Raw genomic sequence first — 23,942 nt, 5'->3', positions numbered from 1 at the left:
GCGGCATCTTCCAACTTTCAGAAAGCATAACCCCATTAAAAATTTTAAAAAATATTGCAACCCCCACCTATTTTTTATGTAATGGAGAAATCCTTTCAGTTCAGTTCATCCACATTTTTAATGGAGTCCCCTTTGAAATTTTTGTATCTACATTGGAAAGTCTTGTGATTGGGTTGCCCACTAATACAGCAAATAATGTTTGTCCTTTTCTTAGGAGAAAAAATTGTTTTTGGAAAAGTTGCTGTTTTTATTCGAGGTAAAGGTATAATTTAATTTTGGTGTTTTATTTAATTATTTTATTTTTAAATTTCATGATATTTGCACATTCGTTTTTTTCTGTGATCAGTTTCTTTGTAACTCCTAAGTGCCACCTTGAATTGACTAAAAGTCATGAGTTTGTCTTTTTGAGTTATTACGGTGGTAAACGACATAAAATCACTTGGCAACCATTTAAGGACCATGAAGATTAACAGATTGCTGCTTACAACTTCGGCAGACATTTTTAATGAATTTGCTATTATTTTGGTCCTTATAATGTAATCTGTAATCGTTTCGGCTTCCATACGTTTTAGAGATGTCAGTTCAGTATATAAAGAGATAATTTCTTTTTTTTTTGATAAATAATGCTCTCTTAATATGTTCAATACTTTGCAGCCATCATCCAAGGCTTCTTGCATTACCAGAGATAGACTTCTGGCATCTAAGCACTGTATTAATTCCACAAAAACAGTTGTATTCTTTTCAATAAACTCAGGGTAGTTTCTGTTTTCAGGTTATGTCTGAATTACCTTGTGTAACCTTGTATTAAAAAAAATCTGAAATTGTATTTTACGGTTTGAATCTAACTCTGAAGTATGTCTATATATATATATATCTAACTCTGAAGTATATATATATATATCTTATCAGTGAGTGTAAAGGCCAAATTCTAAATATAATATTATTTTGATTTTGCTGAGGAATAGTCATCCTACCATACGTCACACATTTGCCTGCAATTTCAGACACTACAACTGAGAGATTATTTTTACGATTCTAACCATCCCTTTAAGTGCAATTGTTTGTATTTCTCTGGCACTTGGTTCACTAGGTATACTCACCAGGTAGTTTTTTTTTTGTAATCATTTTTTATGAGTTCAGTTGCTCCTATAATCACTAGAATGATGGAGATCTTCCCAAGATTCCAATTTCTTTTCATGTCATACATATAAGACTTTAGTATTTCGTTATCTTTCCCCTTTCAGTTCTGTTTAATCCAGTATCATTCGGACACTGACTTCTACTAAGGTTGCTTCTTTTTCATTCTATGTTAAGCTTAACCCTACCAGGCCTGACCTACTGAACCTAATTTGCCCCTGTGCCTGGTCTCCGGGGCAAAATTGTGAAAAAAATTTAAACGCGTTAGTAATTTTTTGGCACCAGCATTCAGCCTTCGTGTGCCAATGTGCCCAACAGGTTGAACCGTCCTATCCCGGGTTACGCCAGCATGTTGAAAATTGTGATTTTGCTGTGAAGGTTGATTAGTGCAGAAAGAGTTCATGGGTTGAATTGCTGACGTATGTCAAACTTAATAGTTTGGGTCGACGATAGCACCTGTAATAGGTCAATCGGGTACGTGTGAGAGAGAACATTGAAAGAAAGAAAGAAAGAAAGAAAGAGAAAAAAGATAGCATAAAAGAAAAAGAGAATAATATCTTTTCTCTCACATGCAAGTCAGTCTGATTTCTGATGGCACAGACGTATTGAGATTGGTGCAAACATACATCAAAGAAATGTAAAAAGAGTTAAAAACGGCTGATAAGAAAGAATGGGAACCGCCAAGGCTCAGAAAGAATAAAACCAAGCATTAATTAAAAGAAGTCTCTGACTTGTTATTTTGTGCATGCGGTCCCCGTTTGTAGCTATGAGTGACGAAGCCAAGAGACAGAAAAAAGTATGTTGCATGCCCGGTTAACACCAATTCAGGAGGGGGATGATGTCACAGTCATAAACTGTAAAAGGAACAGTTGGGATCTAAGACTGGAATGGTTAAGAAGATTTGTGATAGGCTCACCTTGTTGACTGAAGATTACTAGGGTTAGGTAGACTCTCTCTACCATGCTAGAAAGTTACTTACACCTGAGAGTATCCTGTACCTCTACAAGGCCATCATTCGCCCATATATGGAGTATTGTTGCCACATTTGGCCTGGTGCATCTGCTACTAGTCTTTCCTTCTTAGACAGGGTTCAAAAGAGAGTCGTCAACCTAATAGGCTCTGCACTATCAGATAGGCTTCAGACGCTGTCCCACTGACGAAATATTGCATCCCTCAGACTGTTTTACAAGTATTTTAATGCTCCGATGAACCACAAGCCCTTGTCTTCCCTCGATGTAAATACTCCTGACAGTAGAAATTCCTTGATGTAAAAAAGCCTTCTACTCTCACAGTTTCCGGGTCTCTGCATTCCTGACTGTACTGACATGCAGAAGTTCAAGTGTAATGTAAACAGACATATTGCTGCTCAACTCCCTACATAGTATCTCTACAAATGATGTCCCAGATATGGCCCTCTACATCAAAGTTGCACTGTGCCTTGTTTGGGGTGAAAATGCAATAAAAAAAAAAATTCATCCGTGTGTCTCTTTGAAACCGTTTCAGCAGGGTGGTAGTAAAGATTTTTGCATTGCTATCAATAAGGCAGATAAGGCAGATAAGGCAAATAAGGCAGATAAAGCAAATAAGGCAAATAAGGCAGATAAGGCAGATAAGGCAAATAAGGCAGATAAGGCAGATAAAGCAAATAAGGCAAATAAGGCAGATAAGGCAGATAAGGCAAATAAGGCAGATAAGGCAGATAAAGCAAATAAGGCAGATAAGGCAGATAAAGCAAATAAGGCAAATACTGCAATAATTACTGCTATAGCGTTTATCTCCTTATCTTGTAAAATGGGAAGCAGAACAGCATCGCTCCAGTCTTGAGGGAGTTTTTCAGTTTCTTAGACATTGGTGAAAATTCGGTGAAGGGTTAGAACCAAATGTTTGAAGATTTCAAATGAAAGGCCATCTTTTTCAGTGTAGTGGCAGGAGGAGGGAGGGATGTCACAATTATAAACCACAGAAAGAACAGTTGGAATGGTTAAGCAGTAAAATGTTGGAGGCACTCGTCAAGATTTGTAATAAACTCAACTTGTTGATTGAAAAATACTTCCCTGCATCCTTTGAATGGTTTTGTAGTCGATCGAAAAATACTGTACAGCTTTCTTACTGACGAGACTTGCTCCATGTTTTCGGCAATTTCCTGCCACTAAATGTTGCAACCAGCTCTAGCAGAGTGGGCTGTTTCGTGACGCAGTTGGTGAAAGTTATCAGAGAACATTGAGCTTGTTTTGTTTGCGAGCTCAATTGTGCGGAGTGATATTGGTGGTGCCAAGAGTCTGACGTGTTACCTCCTTAACATTGCCTTTAAACAATTTCTACAGATCCTCGACATTTGTGTCAGTTGTTTAAAGTGCTTCTAGACTGTTGAAACGGTTGGATAGATGGATTCAAAAGGAGTTTTGAGTAGTTTCACACTTGAGCCATGATACATTATATTTGAGTACTACAGAAATATGAACAAGCCTTAAGCTTCTTTCTTAGAACTGCGCGCCTGTGGAACTCTTTTCCGTCTGCCTGCTTCCCACCTGACTACAACTTGGATGTTTTCAAGTCCAACGTTAACAAATTCCTAATGAATCGCCCCCTTAAGTAAACACCTCATCAAATCTCCACACTAACGTACTGTACTTGCAATAACCCTTATCCCTGAGTGGCTTCCGGGCCTTGATAAGTGGTGACCACCGTGTAAAAAAAAAAAGTATTGACAAATATAATCTAAACTTGATAGAAAAATAACTCAGCACACTTACGTAATGAACGGCTATTTTTACACGAGGAACAAAATAATGATTACACCGTGTTATTACGATGACCTAAATTAATTGTTCTTTAAAAGTTGATTTTTTCTTTAAATAATTTATATATATATATATATATATATATATATAGTCATCCACATACAGGATGAAACACTAGTGTCTGTAGGTATTTAATTATAATAGTAAATAATTATATATATATATATATATATATATATATATATATATATATATATATATATAGTCATCCACATACAGTACTGTTTCGCTGTTTCATAGCTCATCAGTGCGGCTAGACAGGCAACTACATCAACCCAGGATTGAAACCCGACCGTCTATACAATGGTCAAGGCTCCTAACCATTACGCTATCGGCAGCTGCTGAGCGAGTAGTGAGTTTAACGATGTTTTGACATCGTCCGAAATACCTCCGCTCGATTTGTTTACACAAAGAGCGTTGCTTATATGCTAGTGGTAATTCGTGTATCACATCTCAATATGCTCAAATGTAAATGTAACAAGCATCTGCAGCCGAGATTGAACTCACTACACGAGTTTGTAATTCAAATCTTGTCTGTAACTGAATACTTGATGTTTCGCTAGGACTGTCAAGGGTATTTTTCATTGTGAAGCTATCACTAGATGAGTTACCTACCACGGCTTAAGAGAGATCCATCTACCCTCAGGAGAAGGATAGACCACGCCAGTTTTCCAACCTGTATTTTACCTCGCAGTACATACAGTGCTTCACCTTCCAAAATGGTCACCCATCTAGTACTGGCCAGGCTTGATGCTGCTTAACTGCGGACGTTCTTGTTCTGGTTGTCATCATCTCCTGCACTGTTGACTGTCATGAGTATACACTGGTTCGCAAGTACGAAAAATGAACAAGCTCAAAAAAAAACAAATTTAGAAGGTGCTTGTGCATTATAGGTCCGATGTGAAAAATTAAGAAGGCGTTTGCGCAGTATATATGTTACAATATACAAGTGACCTCCCTTGGATGTAGCTTCATTATCAGATTCCATTAGATTAATATACAATCATTGTTATAATATGCAAGTTACCTCCCTTGGATGTAGCTTAATTGTCGAATTACATTAGATTAATATACAATCATTGTTATAATATGTGAGTGAACTACCTTGGGTGTAGCCTTATTGTCGAATTCCATTAAATTAATATAAAATCATTGTCATAATATGTAAATGACCTCCCTTGGGTGTAGCTTCATTGCCGACGTTTGCTACAAACACAGACAGAAGGTAATTCTCATGATTCGAGATTTGAAATCCATTTCCCCCCTGGCTTGTCCAATCACAAGCCAGCTCTCAGTCACGTGACAGAGTTTATAAAAGGCAAAATCTGAAACTCTCAACCCTCTTTGATCCTGACCCTGCCTGGGAGCAGACTTCGCTCGGGGCTTCGGCCCCAAGCAAAACATGAGTACAGCAAGCTTACAATGGTTCTTTTCAAACTCACATTTACTTCCACATGCCGTGCCCACACGAACTTTATTTATCGTGCTAAAAAACTGCTCTCGTCAATACAACGCACACTCATGCACGACAACACACAAACACACTGAAGACTGCTCTTTCTTTCTCCTTTAATTGGCTTCCTTTGTTCCGGCAACTACTAGCTATAAACACGTGTGGACTGAGCTGTATTCTCCTCAACCAGATACGTTCCGGCAACATACTTCAACCTACTAACCCATTTCTCTTTTCTACTCACGAAGATAACAAATAAAGTTTATTTATTAATATAGAATGAAACTCCATTTCGTTGTCTCATCTCTATAACTCTCATAGATTTCGCAGTGATCTGTTGTACTCTGGGTGTGTGTGTTTGACGCTATCAACCCTATAAACACTAACGCCCACATCTTAGTTGCTTGCCAAGACCATATTCATCAATTGGTTGATCAATTCATCTACCTATCTGCTCCGAACCATGACTTGCCTTTGATTATTTGGCCTTTTGGCTAATAACAAAGTGAAGTATCTGTTCTGATACTACACTTAACCGTTTCTGTCCTCGGTCAGTGGATGAGAAATCCTTCATGATTGAGACAATGTTAATTTTTTCTATCCAAAGTGCCCCTTTTTGGGGAACTGGATTTTCCTCACATTGAACCTTGTCTCTAATTCTACCCTCGTGGGGAAATGAGTAAATAGGAACTGTCTCAAACTGCAGCATGTCATCAATTGTCACAAACTCAAGACTGTGCATAAATTGTCGTCAACTATGTGCCTTGCATTAGCTTCTCCAAAAACTGTGCGGACGTTAGAATCACCTGCGACAACCACAAGACCTCGTGATGGAATTTTATCCATAACAACTTGAAGATAGCCATAGAAGGCATCTTTAATGTTGACGATGACATCGAGGGTGAACATGATGGATATGTTAAACAGTGCGTCAATGCAAGGAGTGCAACATTTGCTTGATCGTTCAGAAAACTACTTGTCTGCCCCAAATTTAAAAGTGATATTCGTTTTCAGCATACCCGAAAACCTTTAAAAGTCGTCAATTTAAAGGTGGGTGTTGAGTTGCAGTTAAAGTAAAAAAAACACCTGAAAGATTTTTTTTTTTTTTTTTGCAACTAACTGCTAAATTGATTGGTCAAAGAAGATTTTTCTTGGCCAATCAAAAAGGGTTATTTGGGGATTAAAGGGAGCAAATTCAGCATCATGAACAAATGGAGATAATTATTTTAGAAGAAAAGGGGACATTACCCTTTTTGTAATTATCTTATGTTACCATAACCGGCAGTTTCAAGGCTTTAAAATCACTTTCGAAATATAGCATCGTGTTGGACATTTTTTTTTTTTCATTGATACCCATATTCATACAACTATCAGACAGGATCTTGTGTATCTGTATTTCTCGCCTATATGTAACTTTGATACACATTTATTTATTTATTCGAATATTGAAAGGGAAAACTATAATGAATTTTTCCAAAATTATATTTAAAAAAAAAATGTAACTATGATTATATTTTGAATTATTTTTTATATAAGCCATCCAGTCGGCACTATATCTATACCCGGGCAACGCTGGGTTTTCCTGTTAGTATGTCATCATCCCAAAAGGAAAATATACTTTGAACATTTGTGTGAAGCCAACAATAAATATTTCATTGTTTGGTTCGCGTCGACTTCACGGATATAGATAGCTTGAATAAATAATTTACATAAATAATAAATAAAAAAAAATCTAATAAAATCAAAAAGCAACAACAACAACAACAACAACAACAACAACATCAACAGATGCTAGTCACGTGACCAAAAACAAGTTGTGTCACGTGACAAGCGCACAGATTTTTTTTTTCTTCTTGCGTTTATTTACAATTTCACTTTTTCTTCTGTGCGTGTTACAACACTATGGCCAACGGGCACTTGTTTTGCGGCCTGTCTGCCGGGTTAATTCTTCTTATTTCTATGCAAACAGCAAACGGTGAGTTTTACAACCATTTCGTTTATTATTAAAAAAAAAAATCGGTATTCATTTGTAAAATCAGAATACGTGAGGGGAGGGGATAAAATTAAAATACAAATTTCGCAAAAAAAAAAAAAAAAAAAAAAACCCCCAAAAACGGACCGCATGCATGTTTGAGTTTTTTTTTTTTTTTGGTACTAGTGCACAGTGAAGAGAGAGTGATCCGGACGTACATAATAACGTTATTATTTAAAAAGCCATTCTTAACATGGGGAGGGTGTTTTGTACCTATTCTATACTTCAACCTTACAATTGAATTAAAAAAAAAACATAAACTTTAATTAAGCTTGGAAATACGATTAAAAAAAAAAAAATAGCGCGGATATCACTCTCTGTACTAGCACCGTTTTTTTTTTTTTTTCTTATCAGAATTAAATTAAAAATACAGAAAATCTTTAATATGTCACGGAACGCAAGTATCATATTCCAAAAATCACGTAAATTGATAAAGTAGTCCCTTTTCTTTTTTAGCTAAGAAAATAAGAATTACGATTTTTAACACTGAAGTGTATCCATGAAAAAGCTGATTTTGACCTCGATAGTTCGAATTGAGTTGTCTCCCCCTTTATTTATACATCATAGCCGGACAAACCATAACGTCCCGCTTCGTCATAAAATTTCATTTTCTTAGTTAAAATTAAAAACAAAACTGATTAGTTTACGTGATTTTTGGAATATGGCATCTCCGTTCCTTACATTATGAAATAATTTTTTTTTATTGAAGATTTTTACGTCTTTTTGTTTTGAAAATAGGGTAAAACGTGCGGAGAATGCTGTTTGTACGGTTATTGTAAAAATGGAACGGAAATTTTAAATTTCGTTCCGTTTTAAATTCGGTACATTTTTATATTACATCCAACTCATTGTTCACATTTCGGGTATGCTGACAAGGGTGAGGGGTATCTGTTCCAAAAGCCGTTCTTAACATGGGGAGATTGGTGTTTATTCGTTGTAAGCATACCCGAAAATCGACATTTCCAATGTAAACGGTGAGTAGTTCAACTATATAAAAAATAAATAAATAAAAAAAATACTAAAAAGGTTGATTGACTTTTTTCGTTTAAAAATTAAATTATTTCGTTTTAAAAATGTTATTTTTATATAAAAAAAAAACAATCTTTCGTTGGGTTTGTATTACTGTACACATAGATTCGAAAAAGTTGTCAAAAAAAAACAAATATATAACAAATAAATATTATCAAAGGCAAGATAAGTTACTTTTCTACCTAACTGGATATGTTTTTAGCGTTTTTATTTAATGTAACATGTTTATTCAGCTCGAAAAACATACATTGTTTACCGATATATTGGAAGATTTAAAATGGCGCCTAACTCTCTCTTTGATGCGGTAAGTTTGGGAAAAGGAGTTAAAAATAAAAAATATGCAAAGTACTGTTTAAAACCCACCGAATATATCAGCCTATGTCACGGTAACATATATTGAGAGTTTTTAACCGTATTTTGTCTAGTTTTATTATTATTATTTATAACTCGTTGTATTCGTTTTTTTTTTTTTTTTTTTTTAATGTTACCTTAAAGGTTTTTTTAAAAACCTTTAGCTTTGGAAAATAAAAGCAATCATTTTATTTTCTTTTAAAATGATTTGAATTTATTTTAAATCTCATTTTGGGTCTGTATTTCATTTGCTCGTTTCTCTAGTTTCCCATTCTGTGAAAATTTGCTTTACTTATTTAAATTTCAAACCTAAAAAAACACAATAAATTCAATTTTCGTGGCGAAAAGTGGGGAAATAATTTCTCTTTTCATATTATTATTCATAAACGCCATTTAAGTAGATCTTCATTTTTTTTTTTTTGGGGGGGGGGAGAGGATTTAATTGGAAAGAAAATAACACAATGAAATGAATTCACTTTTGGTAAATATGACCTGGTTGACCAACGCACAACCTACTTTTAAAAACTTCTCTATGGGTTTTTGGGTGTGCTAAAAACGAATATCGCATTTAAAATTGGGGCCGGCAAATAAGACCCTATTTGTTAACAGGCGCACAAAAACGTGTGTGTGGGGAGCGGGAATGAAGTTATAAGATAACGTGGAGCTAATCTTTTATTGTAAATAACCAAAAAAGTAGGAAAATATTAAATAAAATAAGATATTGATTTTTATGCGCGTACAAAAATCAATGTCTTATTTCATTTAATGTCAGTGACGTATGTTTAAATTAAGGCTAGTCAATCGAAAAGAGGGGATGACTTTCGAAAATATTGGCGAAATAGGCGACCCCCTCACTGTAGAAAAGTGCCCAGTTGAGGGTGAAGGAGTTTTCAGCCAATTTTTCGATATTTGTTGTCCAAAGGGTTGAGCTTAAAAATGATAATGATCTCGTGAAAATCCGTCGCCTCTGTTGAAAGTTTTAGGCAGCCATAAAAACATGCATACATACATACATACATACATACATTTAAACAGACAGGTGAGATTTATATTATAGACTAGCAGGAGTGCCCAGCGTTGTCCGTGTGTTTTTGAGGTGTAAAAGAAAAAAAAAAAGGTGGAAAAGAAATGGAGGGGGGGGAACTGGCATCTTACCCTCTTGGCCATGACGGGAGAGGAATGAAAAGCATCTTAATTAAACAATTTAAAAGTTAAATGCATGAGTTTAATGAGGTCAAAGATCACGCCATATGGGGAAACTAAACTTTGGCTGCAAGCCAGTGTCTGCATTTCCTACAAGATGTTGATTTTCCATAAATAGGGGAGTGTCCAAATGTATAGCAATTGTCTGATATAAGGGATTTCCCCTGCATTGATCAAACCTCATTGCTTTTCTGGACGAGTGCCAGGGAGCTGTTTATGGTTATTCAGTTACGCTTTTATACTGAAAAGCTGAAGAAAGATGCGGCGAGTGAAAAAATTCTCGAAAATAGCGTGTAAAAGTTTCTGGAATTAAAGATACACATAAGCTCGTTTCGTAAATCTTAAATATTATAATCTAGATAGTATATAAAAAGTTTTAAGAATGAGTAACCCTAACAAGTGCGCCCTCAAAAAAGCTTTTGCCAGGGCATACACAAAAAATGCACACACTCGAACACACACACATTTTCGTTTTTATATTATAGACTAGCGGGGTAGCCCGGTGTTGCCCGCGTGTTTGTCAGTGTAAAAGAAAAACAAAAAAAAAAAGATTTGGTAGGGAGGTAGGCTCGAATCTGAAGCCTTGAGGCAAAGGTGGTGGAAAAGAAAGTGTGAAAAAACATCTTACCGCTCATCCAGGAACTGAAAAGCATTTGAATTTAACAATTACAAACTTAATTGACAGGTGCGTGAATTTAATGAGGTCAAACATCACGTGACTTAACTTTGGTGCTGCAAGCCAGTTTCTGTGTATTTGTTTGTTTCCCCTGCGAAGATGTTGGGGAAAACAAAAAAAGGGAAGTGTCCTAATGAATCGCAGTTATTCGATATGACGTTCCAGGAAGTTCCTTTCAAAACTCATATAAAAGAAACGCTATTGGTGGGTAAAGTCAGTTTGTGACATATTTTTGGGGTGTACACATAGGCAACCAACGTCCGAATTCCGGCTTCCTCATAAAGGCCGTAAAAAAAACAAATCTCACTGAAGGAAGAACTGCTGTTTGGATTCTGGTAAAGTTTTTATTTATTCTTTGAGTTTGTTGACCGAAAAGCACATATACGTATAGAGCAAACCATTTCAAAACACAATGCATAAAGAAATACTTTCTTTATGATCTAAGGGAGATAATTTTTAGCGAGTTGTTGCCCTTCAAAAATAATAATCTTTTCTTTTTTTTTTCTTGTTAATTTATTTTTTTAATAAAGTTCTTTTTCATTAAATCTTTTTCTTTTGTTTTAATTTTATTGCATATGGGTGCTGATAAATCCCTAGAACATACGAGCTATGATCAGCACACACACACACATTGATCAAAGCTTTCTTGATATCTTGGCACGAAATTCCGAGAATGACTTTGCTTTCAGTTTCAAATTTTTTACATAGAAAAGCACGCGGCGAGTGATAAAAAATGGCGAAACTGAAAGTAAAGATAGACGCAATCTCGTTTCGTAAATCATAGATAGTATAACCTAGGTAGCATATAATTTCAAGAAACAGTAACGGGCCTGAGCCTCTTCCTCTCTCCTCCCCGAAAAAAGCCTTTGGCGAACATACACAAAAAATACATACACATATTTTGCCTTTTATATTATAGACTAGCCTGGGTGCTCGGTGTTGCCCGAGTGCTTGTAGGTGTGTTAAGCAAAAAAAAAAAAAGTGGTAGTAGGCAGGCAAGCAGGCTCAAACCCGTAACACGCCGGAGGAAAACAAGGTGAAAAAAACAAACGGTCTTATCGATGCATCTACCATGATTGTGATGTCACAAGCGGTCGAAATGGCTTTTATGGGACGTTGTTGACGCAAGTTTTGAATGACTTGCAAAAATGTCAGCGGAGAAATCCCCCTCCCCCTCGTAGAAAAGTGCCCAGTCGAGGGGAGATATGACCCCCAAGATCGCCATGGGCATGGAATATGTGCCTATATTAAAGATAGCTTTCCATGTGGTAGGGACATCTACAGGGAAGATCCTAACTTACCCTATATGTGCTTCCGGGTTGCTTTAGCTCACACTACTGCATTTATATTTACTCTCTATCGCCCCCACAACAGCGGAGTTACTATCTTTAAAAGCATATCTGAGAAAATTGACCAAGTCCTATCTGCTTATCCTTCAGCTAACATTCGCGTATGTGGAGACTTCAATGTTCGCAACGTCGAATGGTTGACCCACTCAAACAAGACCGATGATGAGGGGAGGTTCTGTCATGATTTCTCCATTGCCTATGACCTCACTCAGATTGTTCATGAACCCACCCGTGTGCCCGACAATGACGGCCAGTATGCGAGCCTACAAGACCTTTTTCTCACAACTTGCCCTGAACTATGTTCAGTTTCTGTTCTGTCGCCTCTTGGATCTTCCGACCACTCTGTTGTATCAATTGAGATAAAAATGAAATGTAATAAGTCCCCAGATGTACCTCTCCATCGTACAGTATATCGATACACTAAGGCTGACTGGGATAGCTTCCGTACATTTATAACTGATCTACCTCTGCATTCCATGTTTAAAAAGGATGTGTTCTCTATAGAATAAGACCTGACGGAATGGTTAATTGTAGGTATTGACCGTTTCATACCTTCGAAAAAGTTTCAGCAAAAACCTAACAGCCAGCCATGGTTCTCTCCAGAATGTGCTGCTGCCATTGCGCACAGAAATCACTTTTTCCACTGTTTCCAACGTAATAGATGTATGGAAACTAAAGCCGCTTTCAGGACTGCCAGCAACCATTGTAAGAAAGTAATAAAGAATGCAAGAGAGTTGTATGCTCAATCTGTTAAGTTGAGCAGCGGCTTGGTTCCCACCAGTTTTGGCAAATAGCAAACAGACTTCTGAACAGAAGCGTGTGCTCCATCCTAACTATCATCAATGGACCTGAGGTAATCTCGTCGGCATCAGACAAAGCCAAACTCTTTGTCAAGAACTTTGCAGCTAATTCTACTCTTTGCGATCAAGGCCGCCAACCCCCAATATTTCCTCCTGTATCAGAAAACACGCTATGTGATATACGTATATCTGTACGTGATGTTGCCAAGCTAATCAAAAACCTTGATTCCAGTAAAGCAACTGGCCCTGACGGTATTCCAATTATAGTACTCAAAAAACTTCAACGAGAACTAGCGCCCATACTTACAAAACTGTTTAAACGTTGTCTTAAGGAGAATAGTTTCCCATCTCCCTGGAAAATTTCATCAGTATGCCCTGTATTTAAGAATTCAAGTGATCGCTCATCCCCCTCTCAGTACAGGCCAATAAGTCTCCTGTGCGTCATGAGTAAGTTGCTGGAATCTATGTTAAATAGAGAAGTAATCAACCATCTCAACAAAAATAACCTTCTTAGTGACACTCAATATGGTTTCCATTCTGCTAGATCTACAGCAGATGTGCTTACAGTTATATCTCATAGGATTAGCAAATCTCTCGACGGAGACAACCTTTCTATTGCAATTGCTCTTGACATATCTAAAGCCTTTGATAGGGTATGGCATAAAGGTTTACTTCATAAGATCTCTAGCTATGGTATAGCTGGAAATGTCTTCTCAATTATTAAATCATTTCTTTCTGATAGGTTCATAAGAGTAGTAGTTGATGGGCAAAAATCAGAAGCTCACAGTATTAATGCCGGTGTCCCTCAGGGGTCCATCCTGGGCCCAACTCTTTTCCTGATCTACATTAATGATCTTCCAAATCACATCCTTACATCATTTGTAGACATTTATGCTGACAACACTACCATTTATGGTAGCACATCTAAGACAGTAAACGACCAAGTTCTCTCCAATTCTCTCTCCTCTGATCTTGAGCACATAGTACAGTGGGGAAAATGGGGAAAGAAGTGGCTGGTTACTTTTAATGCATCTAAAACCAAGCTTCTCTCTTTACATCATCAACATTCTGATCCCCATTTGGCATCAATTGAAATGAATGGCTTTCGTCTTCAGGAGGCCTCAAGTTTTGACAAGATTCTGGGCTTGACCATTACTCCTGATCTTAAATGGAACACGTACATCAAATCTGTTGCCAAGGCCGCTGGAAAAATGGTGGGATCTTTCTATCGATCCGGTAAATATCTCACTGCTGATGCTATTCTCTATCTATATAAGAGCCAGGTACGTCCAAGGATGGAATACTGTTGTCACATCTGGGCAGGAGCTGCTAGAAAGGACTTGGCCTGCCTTGATAGAGTTCAAAATAGACTTCGTAGCCTCGTAGGAGATGTCCTTTTCTCTTCCTTGCAACCTTTATCTCACAGAAGAGATGTTGCGAGTTTGTCTCTGATGTATCGTTATTTTCATGGAAAGTGTTCGACTGAGCTTCAATCTATGGTCCCCTCTCGCCAAACTTTCACAAGAAACACTCGTCTAGCTGTAAACACTATCAATAATTCCCCCCACTCTTTATCTGTGCCTAAACCTAAACGTAGATTCCATGAACAAAGCTTCTTTCTTAGAACTGCACGCCTGGGAATTGTCTTCCGTTTTCCTGCTGACTACAATATGGTTGTGTTCAAGTCTAACGTAAATAAGTTCTTGATGAGCCGTTCCATATAAGTTATCAAATTTACCAAATTTTCATTACTAATGATTATTATATTGTCCAATTTCTACAGTACACTCTTTAACCCTTATCCTTGAGTGGCCTCTTGGCCTTGATAATGTGTTGATGCCTATGTAAAAAAAAAGAAAAAAAAGAAAAAGTCCAAGGTGAACAAGTTCTAATTGAATCGTCCCCCTAAGTAATCCAAGTTACAAAATTCCCACTGTTTACTATGCTAAAATCAGAATGACTAATGTATACCTATAAACCTTATCCTCGAGTGGCCTCTGGGCCTTGATAAGCGGTGACACCCATGTCAAAAAAAAAAAAAAAAAAAAAAAAAATTAATGTTTTCAGCAAATTTTTCGATATTTGTCGAAGCAGGGTCGAGCTTAAAAATTATACCGATCTCTTGAAAATCCGTTGCCTACGTTTAAACAGACAAGTGAGATTAAAGAAAATGCAAAAAAAAAAAAAAAAAATGTTGTACTAACCAGTCACAGAACGAAGATGAAAAATTCTAAAAAAAATCACGTAATTTGATAATTTTTTTTTTATTATTCAAATCCAATTTTTTATTATTCAAATGCAAATTTTTATTATTATTATTCAAATGCTATTATTATTATTATTATTATTATTATTATTATTATTATTATTCAAATGCAAATTTTTATTATTATTATTCAAATGCTATTATTATTATTATTATTATTATTATTATTATTCAAATGCAATTATTATTATTATTATTATTATTATTATATTCAAATGCAAATTTTTTTTATTGAATTTTTTTTTTATTATTGAAATCCAGTTTTTGTTGAAATCAAATTCTGCTTTGTTTCGATGAGGGTAAAAAAACCCGTCCATATTACAATTAATGGGTCGATGGACAAGGGCAGACAACTCTAATGCACGTAGAAACTCGTGATAATCACTGATTATCTCCCCTTATTTTCTCTAGAGAATCACGGCCTGGTTTGTCACTTTTCGCTATAAGTGCCAATCTGAATAAAGCACTCAGAAATCTATCTGTCGCTCCGCTTTGTACACGTGCCCGATGACCTCCTCATGCAATAAGTATAAATATGTCAAAGGTCATTATTCGTCTTGAAACTTGATCAATCACCGTCACGGGTTTCATGATAGTTTGAACTCGTGATTGGAAGTCGCATTCGTTGTCGTTTATAGTCGACAAATCGATCTTTTAAATATATCGTTTTAAACAACATCAAAAAAACATATAACGTACTTAATTGTTGTGTCGAAAATTGTAATGTGTCAAAAAATTACGAAAATTCATCAACTAGAACTGCGAATGTGTTTTTAGTGAAAAAACAAAAAACTATCGTTATAAACAAATATTGTACCTATTTACTATGCCTCCCCACGGGACAGAGTTAGACACCAGGGTCGTTTTTTAACGTGGAGAAAAGGTACAAAAATAAAAATTGTCTCAGCCGTGAAGGATTTCTCCTCCACCGAAAGAGAACAAAAAATAGAAGTGCAGCATCTGAAGAACAGATACTACACTTTGATCTTGACCAAAAGGCCAAGCATATTGTAGCCATGACACAAGTAATCTAAAATATTCGTTTCGGAGTTACGTCCCCTGCGTATAGCTTGCTACTGCCTATTTTATAATGTCCTAGAAAAATACGATTTTATCCAATTTTCTGTAAAAATTACTTTTAACTAGAAATAACTTTCTGCTCGAATTTTGTAAAACTTAAAATAATTTCAACTGAGTTATTTCCCTTTGAACGTATACAGCCAATCTGTTTGTGAAAGGGGGAATAGCTCCAAATAATTCAAACTTGCAAGATATTAGAAAGCCATTCTTAATATGGGGAAGGGGCCATGGAAAATAACTCAAATTCTTGTAAAAATGATTTTCTTTATAAAAATAAAATTACTTGATGAATTTACGTGATTTTTGGAACATATTTTGTTTCTCTCACGAGTACATAATATTACATCATGCATATTTTCTGTTTATTTTATTTATTTATTTTTCTAGACAAGCAAACCTTTTTAGGAATAGGTATCCATAGATTTGATGTAAGCATTTCCGACTATGAACGGAGAAAGCCGAAACAATTTTTTTTATTTTACGAGAATAAACAAATAAAAAAAAATTACAATGTCTGATTTTTTTTTTTTTTTTTAGACTAGTATTTAAGCCCGGCGTTGCCCGGAGGTGTATGTTGAGCAAAAAAAAAAAAAAAAAAAAAAAAAAAAGCGGTAATTTTTTTTAAAGTTTGTCCCCTTAACATTTATTGTTTTAGGTTCAAATTAAGTTAGATCCATGTCCAAGGAACCTATATCGAAAATTTCAAGTGTTTAGACCTAAAATTGGCGGAGGAGTTTGGTAGAGTTCTTAAAGGTAAGATCGTTGAACTTTGACCCCTTAATAGACAAATTTCTGGCCGAAAACGGATTACAAAGATTTTCCCAAATCTCTGTCCCCTGTATATCAAATTTCGAGTCTGTAGACTGAAAATTGACAGTTATTGCATAGGGAAATGTGCACAGACATACACACAACGTTCACTTATATATATATATATGTGTATATATATATATATATATATATATATAAAGTAAATTCTTGGTACAGCAAAATGGAAGGAGAAATTTCAGAGGAAACATAATTTAATTTAAATCAAAAAGATCAAAGAAACAAAAAAAAACGGGCAGGTGGAATTGTTAAAATTTTCCTTAAGGCCTTATCGTCTGACCCTCTAAGAGGAAACGCCAGAATGATAAATTAAAAGCTAAGAATCGAATGAGGAAAGAGGGAAATTGGTTTCAGTTGGAAAACCAGTGAGAGAAAAAAATATATATATATATATATAATTCTCACTGTTCAGGTGGTTTTAAATCAGTAAATATTTCCAACTGATGTTTCAAAATCTTTTGTCTATACAGGCTAGGTCGAGAGTTATTAATGACTAACGCCTCAATGATATTGAGATGATAGTTCGACCTAGCACTGTATAAAACAGAAAACCACCCATCGGAATATTGGTCAGAACACCTATTTTACTAATCAGGTGATTACCGATGGCGGACTCATGAGCTTGGGAGTGCCCGGATGTTCTCGAAACCTGGTGTAATCGAATATCCCGAAGAATGTGTTGGGATATTCTCATTTCCAATCTTTGGGATGTCTTGCCAACGTAGTCAGCTCCACACTGACAAACAAATTTATAAACAGAATTCTTTTGAATGGTTGGCAAAACATCTGGTTTTCCAACTGAAACCAATTTCCCTCTTTCCTCATTCGATTCTTAGCTTTTAATTTATCATTCTGACGTTTCCTCTTAGAGGGTCAGACAATAAGGCCTTAAGGAAATTTTAACAATTCCACCTGCCCGTTTTTTTTTTGTTTCTTTGATCTTTTTGATTTAAATTAGATATATATATATATATATATATATGTGAACGTTGTGTGTGTCTGTGTATGTTTGGATTTTTTGGACTACTGTTCTCATCTTGAATAACATTTACACAATTCAGGTGTACCTTGTCGAACTCTGGAGACTGTTTCTGTTGAGCTTGGGACTCTGGACGGAATTTGTGGACCTATAGTTTACTGGTTACAGTACTTGGAAAAAATCAACTTACGAAATTAGTGCATGCTATCCCCGTGCAGTACGCTTTAGAACTCTACAGAGAGCAGAAAAAAGACAACGGATAAAAGCAAGCTTTACCTGAGGTGATGAATTTCAGTCTACCTTGGTAGGATTGCAAAAAAGATACCCATTTCTCGCATCTCTGAGAGTCTGGTAGTTTTTTTTGAAGTGTCAAATTGCTTCTCTTCAGAGAAGCTAGTAAAAGGGAGCAGAAACCATTTATTTATGGTATCTGTGAGGAATAAACTCCATTGATGGAGCCAAACTATTTTAGTTCTTGGGTAGACGATATTCATCTAAAAATCACAATAGGAATAAATTTTTGGTTAAAAGGAAAAAAAAAGGAGATGGTGCTCCAAGCATGGTTGACTTCGAGGAAGTGCCTTTTAGGGAGATACTTAATTTAGCATCTTGCTCCTAGCAGGGTTTTTTCGAAAGAGAGAAAATGTCTGTGAGTTTTAAAACTGCACGCAGGAAGTTTCCTAGAGGTCCAATCAAAGGGCTGAAAAGAAAACTTGGCATTCAGCACCTCAACCAATAAAGCTCGCCCTCCCCGTGTACAATTTCCAACTGTAAATAAAGGGTTCCATTCCAAATTATGTCCAAATACCCGAGTTTGACAGAAGCTTGACAAGACACACCTGAAGAAAATCGAATGTTACATTGACCGAAACATTGTGAAAATAATACTCAAGATGGGAATAGTTCTGATTTTTACTGAAATAAACAGATAAAATGTTATTTGCCAGATGATTATTTTTCTTTTTAATCTATTAGAAAAATCGATAAATTTTTACTTTAACTGCAACTCAACAAGCACCTTTAAAATGACGACTTTTAAAGGTCTTCAGGTATGCTGAAAACGAATATTACATTAAAATTTGGGTCAGACAAATAGTTGCCATTCTTAACATGGGGAGGAGGTGTTTTGTAGCACATATGCGCAATGCACATTAGTACTTGTTCAGTTGGGAAAAAACATGGCCTCTAGAGAAAAATAAGGGATTACATTGGATAATAAATGTCTGAATATTCAGAAAATTACTTGTCTGCCCCAAATTTGAATGTGATATTCGTTTCCAGCATACTTATAACTTATTGTCATTTTAACGGTGAATAGTGAGTTGCCGTTGAAATAAAAAAAGAAAAATACTGAAAAATCAAATTCTAATTTTCACATATATTTTTTTGGATATCTTTATTATTTTTGCAACTTTTAATTTGGGATCTTTATTATTTTTGCAACTTTTAATTTGGGATTTTTTGGGATACCTTTTCATTTATCCTTACAAAAAGAGCCAGGGTTTGTTTTGGGGTAGGTGAAAAAAATAACAAAAAAACTGTTATGTAGAACTATTGAAACCATAACTAAAGATAAAATAAAGTCTCGGTTGTTAAATAATTTGAAAGCATGAAAAACAAAATATATATTACAAAATAATGTTTCCAAAGATGTGACCAAACTCTTCTTATTTAAAATTTTTAACAATCATGCATATACACACTTCAATTCAGATCGACAACAAGTGTCAATAAGACCAGGCATATCCTTTTCTCTTTCCATAAGGACTGACACATCAGGAGTTAATATCACCAGCAAAATGAGGAGAAAAAAACAACCTGAAGAGATAATTTATTCATATGATCACAACGGTAAATTATTTATATGATCACAACATTAAATTATTTATATGATCACAACGGTAAATTATTTATATGATCACAACGGTAAATTATTTATATGATCACAACAGTAAATTATTTATATGATCACAACAGTAAATTATTCATATGATCACAACAGTAAATTATTTATATGATCACAACGGTAAATTATTTATATGATCACAACAGTAAATTATTTATATGATCACAACAGTAAATTATTTATATGATCACAACAGTAAATTATTTATATGATCACAACAGTAAATTATTTATATGATCACAACAGTAAATTATATGATCACAACGGTAAATTATTTATATGATCACAACGGTAAATTATTTATATGATCACAACGGTAAATTATTTATATGATCACAACGGTAAATTATTTATATGATCACAACGGTAAATTATTTATATGATCACAACAGTAAATTATTTATATGATCACAACAGTAAATTATTCATATGATCACAACAGTAAATTATTCATATGATCACAACAGTAAATTATTCATATGATCACAACAGTAAATTATTCATATGATCACAACAGTAAATTATTCATATGATCACAACAGTAAATTATTTATATGATCACAACAATAAGAGTGAGCATGATAAAGGAGAGTATGCTAGACTAGTAAGGGTTACATCCAGTTCTTGGTACTATTCGCCTTGGATTGCCATTTATTTGTATGTGTATATTTGCTGTATGTTTTGTCTTAGATTTATGGTGCTACTAGACTGGGTGCCCGGCGTTGCCCGTTTGAGCAAAAAAAAAAAAAAAAAAGTGGTGGCAGGCAGGCTCGAATCTGTAACGCAAAGATAGAAAAAGAAAGTGAAAGAAAACCTTTTACTACTTACTACTCCGTGACGCGACCGGAAGTTTAAAGCGTTCAAATTAAACGTAGTCAATCAAAAAGATAACTTGCAGAAATGGCTTTGCTTTTAAACCTCCCATGAAGGTAGTTTTTAATGGGGGGGGGGAAAGCAGCTACCCTCAAAAAGGGGGCACTCTGGCAGTATCCAACAAAATAGCAATTGACTTACAATAACCCTTAACCCCGAGTGGCTTCAGGGCCTTGATAAGTGATAAGGCTGGGAGTTGTCGGTTGCGTTCGATTAGCTTTACCTTATTTATACGAAAAAGACAAACAAACACTCGAAACGAAGGAATTTTTTAAAACTTGACCCCCCCCCCCTCCCAAAAAAAAGATAGAGACGATGTCCGTTTGCGAATCTGAGATATTACGATCTAGGAAGTATAAGAAAATTTGTCCCGGAATCTAACCGATGCGAGAACCTGGATGCAAAAAACCTTTTGCGGACATACAAATGCGTGCAGCCATTTTGCCACTTACATATTAGATGATCTATCGGATATCGTTCTGATTTAGTTTGAAGTGCAAATTATTAACGATTGTCTTAGCTTTTAATACAGTTCAGCGTTCAGTTCTTTGTATTGTGTCTTTATGTGGTTTGAAGTGGAACATTTTGTTTTTTTACATAGGCATCACATCTATCAAGGCCCAGAGGCCACTCGAGGATAAGGGTTGAGTGTACAGTATTAAAATTAGTAAAATTGGATAATATAGTAATCGTTAGTAATGGAAATTCGGTAAATTTAATAACTTAAGTGGAACGGCTCATCAAGAACTTGTTTACATTGGACTTGAAGACGACCATATTGTAGTCAGTTGGAAAGCAGGAAAATGGAAGACAATTCCACAGGCGTGCAGTTCTAAGAAAGAAGCTTTGTTCATGGAATCTACGTTTAGGTTTAGGCACAGATAAAGAGTGGGGGGAATTAATGATAGTGTTTTCTGCTAGACGGGTGTTTCTTGTGAAAGTTTGGCGAGGGGGAGGACCATAGATTGGAGCTCAGTCGAGCACTTGCTACGAAAATAACAATAAAGCAGAGACAAACTTGCAAGATCTCTTCTGTGATAAAGAGGTTGCAGGGAAGAGAAAAGGACATCTACAAGGCTACGAAGTCTATTTTGAACTCTATCAAAGCAGGGTAAGTCCTTTTTAACAGCTCCTGCCCAAATGTAGCAACAGTACTCCATCCTTTGGCATACCTGGCTCTTATATAGATAGAGAATTGCATCAGCAGTGAGATATCTACTGGATAGATAGAAGGATCCCACCATTTTTCCAGTGGCCTTAGCAACGGATTTGATGTATGTGTTCCATTTCAGATCAGGAGTAAAGGTCAAACATGAGGCCTAGTGATGTTGGGTTTTGTGATTTCGTCTTAGACATAAATCTCTCTTGGTTTTATCGTGTCCTGTATCATATCAGTGAACCTTTTTTGCCCTTAGAATTGGTATGGCACGCAAATGGGCGTGATTGCGACAGTCTAGTTCCATTAGTGACTCAACCATTATGGGGAAACAAATTTGGCAGAAAGCTGCAAGCTTAACTGGCCTACAGCCAGACTTAAGTGCGTGATTTCATTTCGCTATCTGCTATGGTGTAATGGTTGATATTGCTAAATTTGAACGCTTTAAACTTCCTGTCGCGTCATGGCATAGTGGTAAGATGTCAGGTTTTCCTTCACTTTCTTTTCTGCCTTCACGGTACGGGTTTGAGCCTGCCTGCCTACTACCACTTTTTTTTTTTTTTTTTTGCTCAATGCAGCTCGAAACACCCGGGCAATGCCAGGCACCCATGCTAGTCATGAATAAAAATTTCTTTCATTCAATTCAGCATTTTCAATCCTGTCAAAATATCTTTTCATCGTTAAACTTATAATCTACTTAACCCATCACCTCCGGTGGCTTCTAGATTTGATACGGAGTAACACCTTAATAAATACCACCACCTGTAAAAAAAGCGTAATTAATTCAATAATTCGAAGTTAATTTTTTTTTTCAGTTGTGTAGAATTTAAAATTGGAAAGCACATATAATTGCTAATAATAATAATAATAAAAATCGAATTTGAAAAATTTTACACCCTTACCCCATAAAATAATAATAAAAAAAAATAGCCTTAATTGAAGTATTCATGAAATTATTCATATGATCACAACGGTAAATTATTCATATGATCACAACGGTAAATTATTCATATGATCACAACGGTAAATTATTCATATGATCACAACGGTAAATTATTCATATGATCACAACGGTAAATTATTCATATGATCACAACGGTAAATTATTCATATGATCACAACGGTGAATTATTCATATGATCACAACGGTAAATTATTCATATGATCACAACGGTAAATTATTCATATGATCATAACGGTAAATTATTCATATGATCATAACGGTAAATTATTCATATGATCACAACGGTAAATTATTCATATGATCACAACGGTAAATTATTTATATGATCACAACAGTGAATTATTTATATGATCACAAGTAAATTATATGATCACAAGTAAATTATTTATATGATCACAAGTAAATTATTTATATGATCACAAGTAAATTATTTATATGATCACAAGTAAATTATTTATATGATCACAAGTGAATTATTTATATGATCACAAGTGAATTATTTATATGATCACAAGTAAATTATTTATATGATCACAACAGTGAATTGTTCATATGATCACAACGGTAAATTGTTCATATGATCACAACGGTAAATTATTCATATGATCACTACGGTAACTTATTCATATGATCACTACGGTAACTTATTCATATGATCACTACGGTAAATTATTCATATGATCACAACGGTAAGAGTACAGTATCATATCTGATAAGCCGTAAGAGTACTCCATATCTTATACAGAGCAAGTCTCTTGAAATGTTATTTTTGAAAATTTTTTATTTTTTACTATTTATTACAACAAAATTTACATGGAAGTCATAAGATGAAAAAGTTCTTGCGAAATTTTTATTTTTGATTTTAAATGATGTATTTTCAAATAAGTTTTTGTTATAATACTTTTACTTTATATGTCATTTTAAAGAGCGTTTTTTCGCTATCTAATCGTTTAAATTACAGTCGTTTTAAAACAATTATGTCTTTATTTTTGAATGTTGAATACAAGGCTTTTGGCAGGGTATGGCATTAAGGTCTTCTCAGGAAAATCAGATCATACG

General features: G+C 35.2%; 1 protein-coding gene across 1 annotated transcript in view; it reads left to right on the top strand.

The window, feature by feature from the left end:
* Positions 1 to 7,134: 7,134 nt before the first annotated feature.
* LOC145243560 (lysosomal leucine aminopeptidase-like) overlaps positions 7,135 to 23,942 on the top strand; it is a 73,991-nt gene continuing 57,183 nt past the window's right edge. The window contains exon 1 of the mRNA XM_080106536.1: positions 7,135 to 7,366. Within this exon, the coding sequence (XP_079962662.1) occupies positions 7,294 to 7,366 (73 nt within the window). The 5' untranslated portion in view covers positions 7,135 to 7,293. The remainder of the gene's footprint in view (positions 7,367 to 23,942) is intronic.

This window comes from Euprymna scolopes, chromosome 22, assembly GCF_053919585.1.
Source record: "Euprymna scolopes isolate OS-2025 chromosome 22, ASM5391958v1, whole genome shotgun sequence".
In the NCBI taxonomy this organism is placed as follows: Eukaryota; Metazoa; Mollusca; class Cephalopoda; order Sepiida; family Sepiolidae; genus Euprymna; species Euprymna scolopes.
Note: the sequence above shows the minus strand (reverse complement) of the source record. Positions and strands in the feature narration are given on the sequence as shown.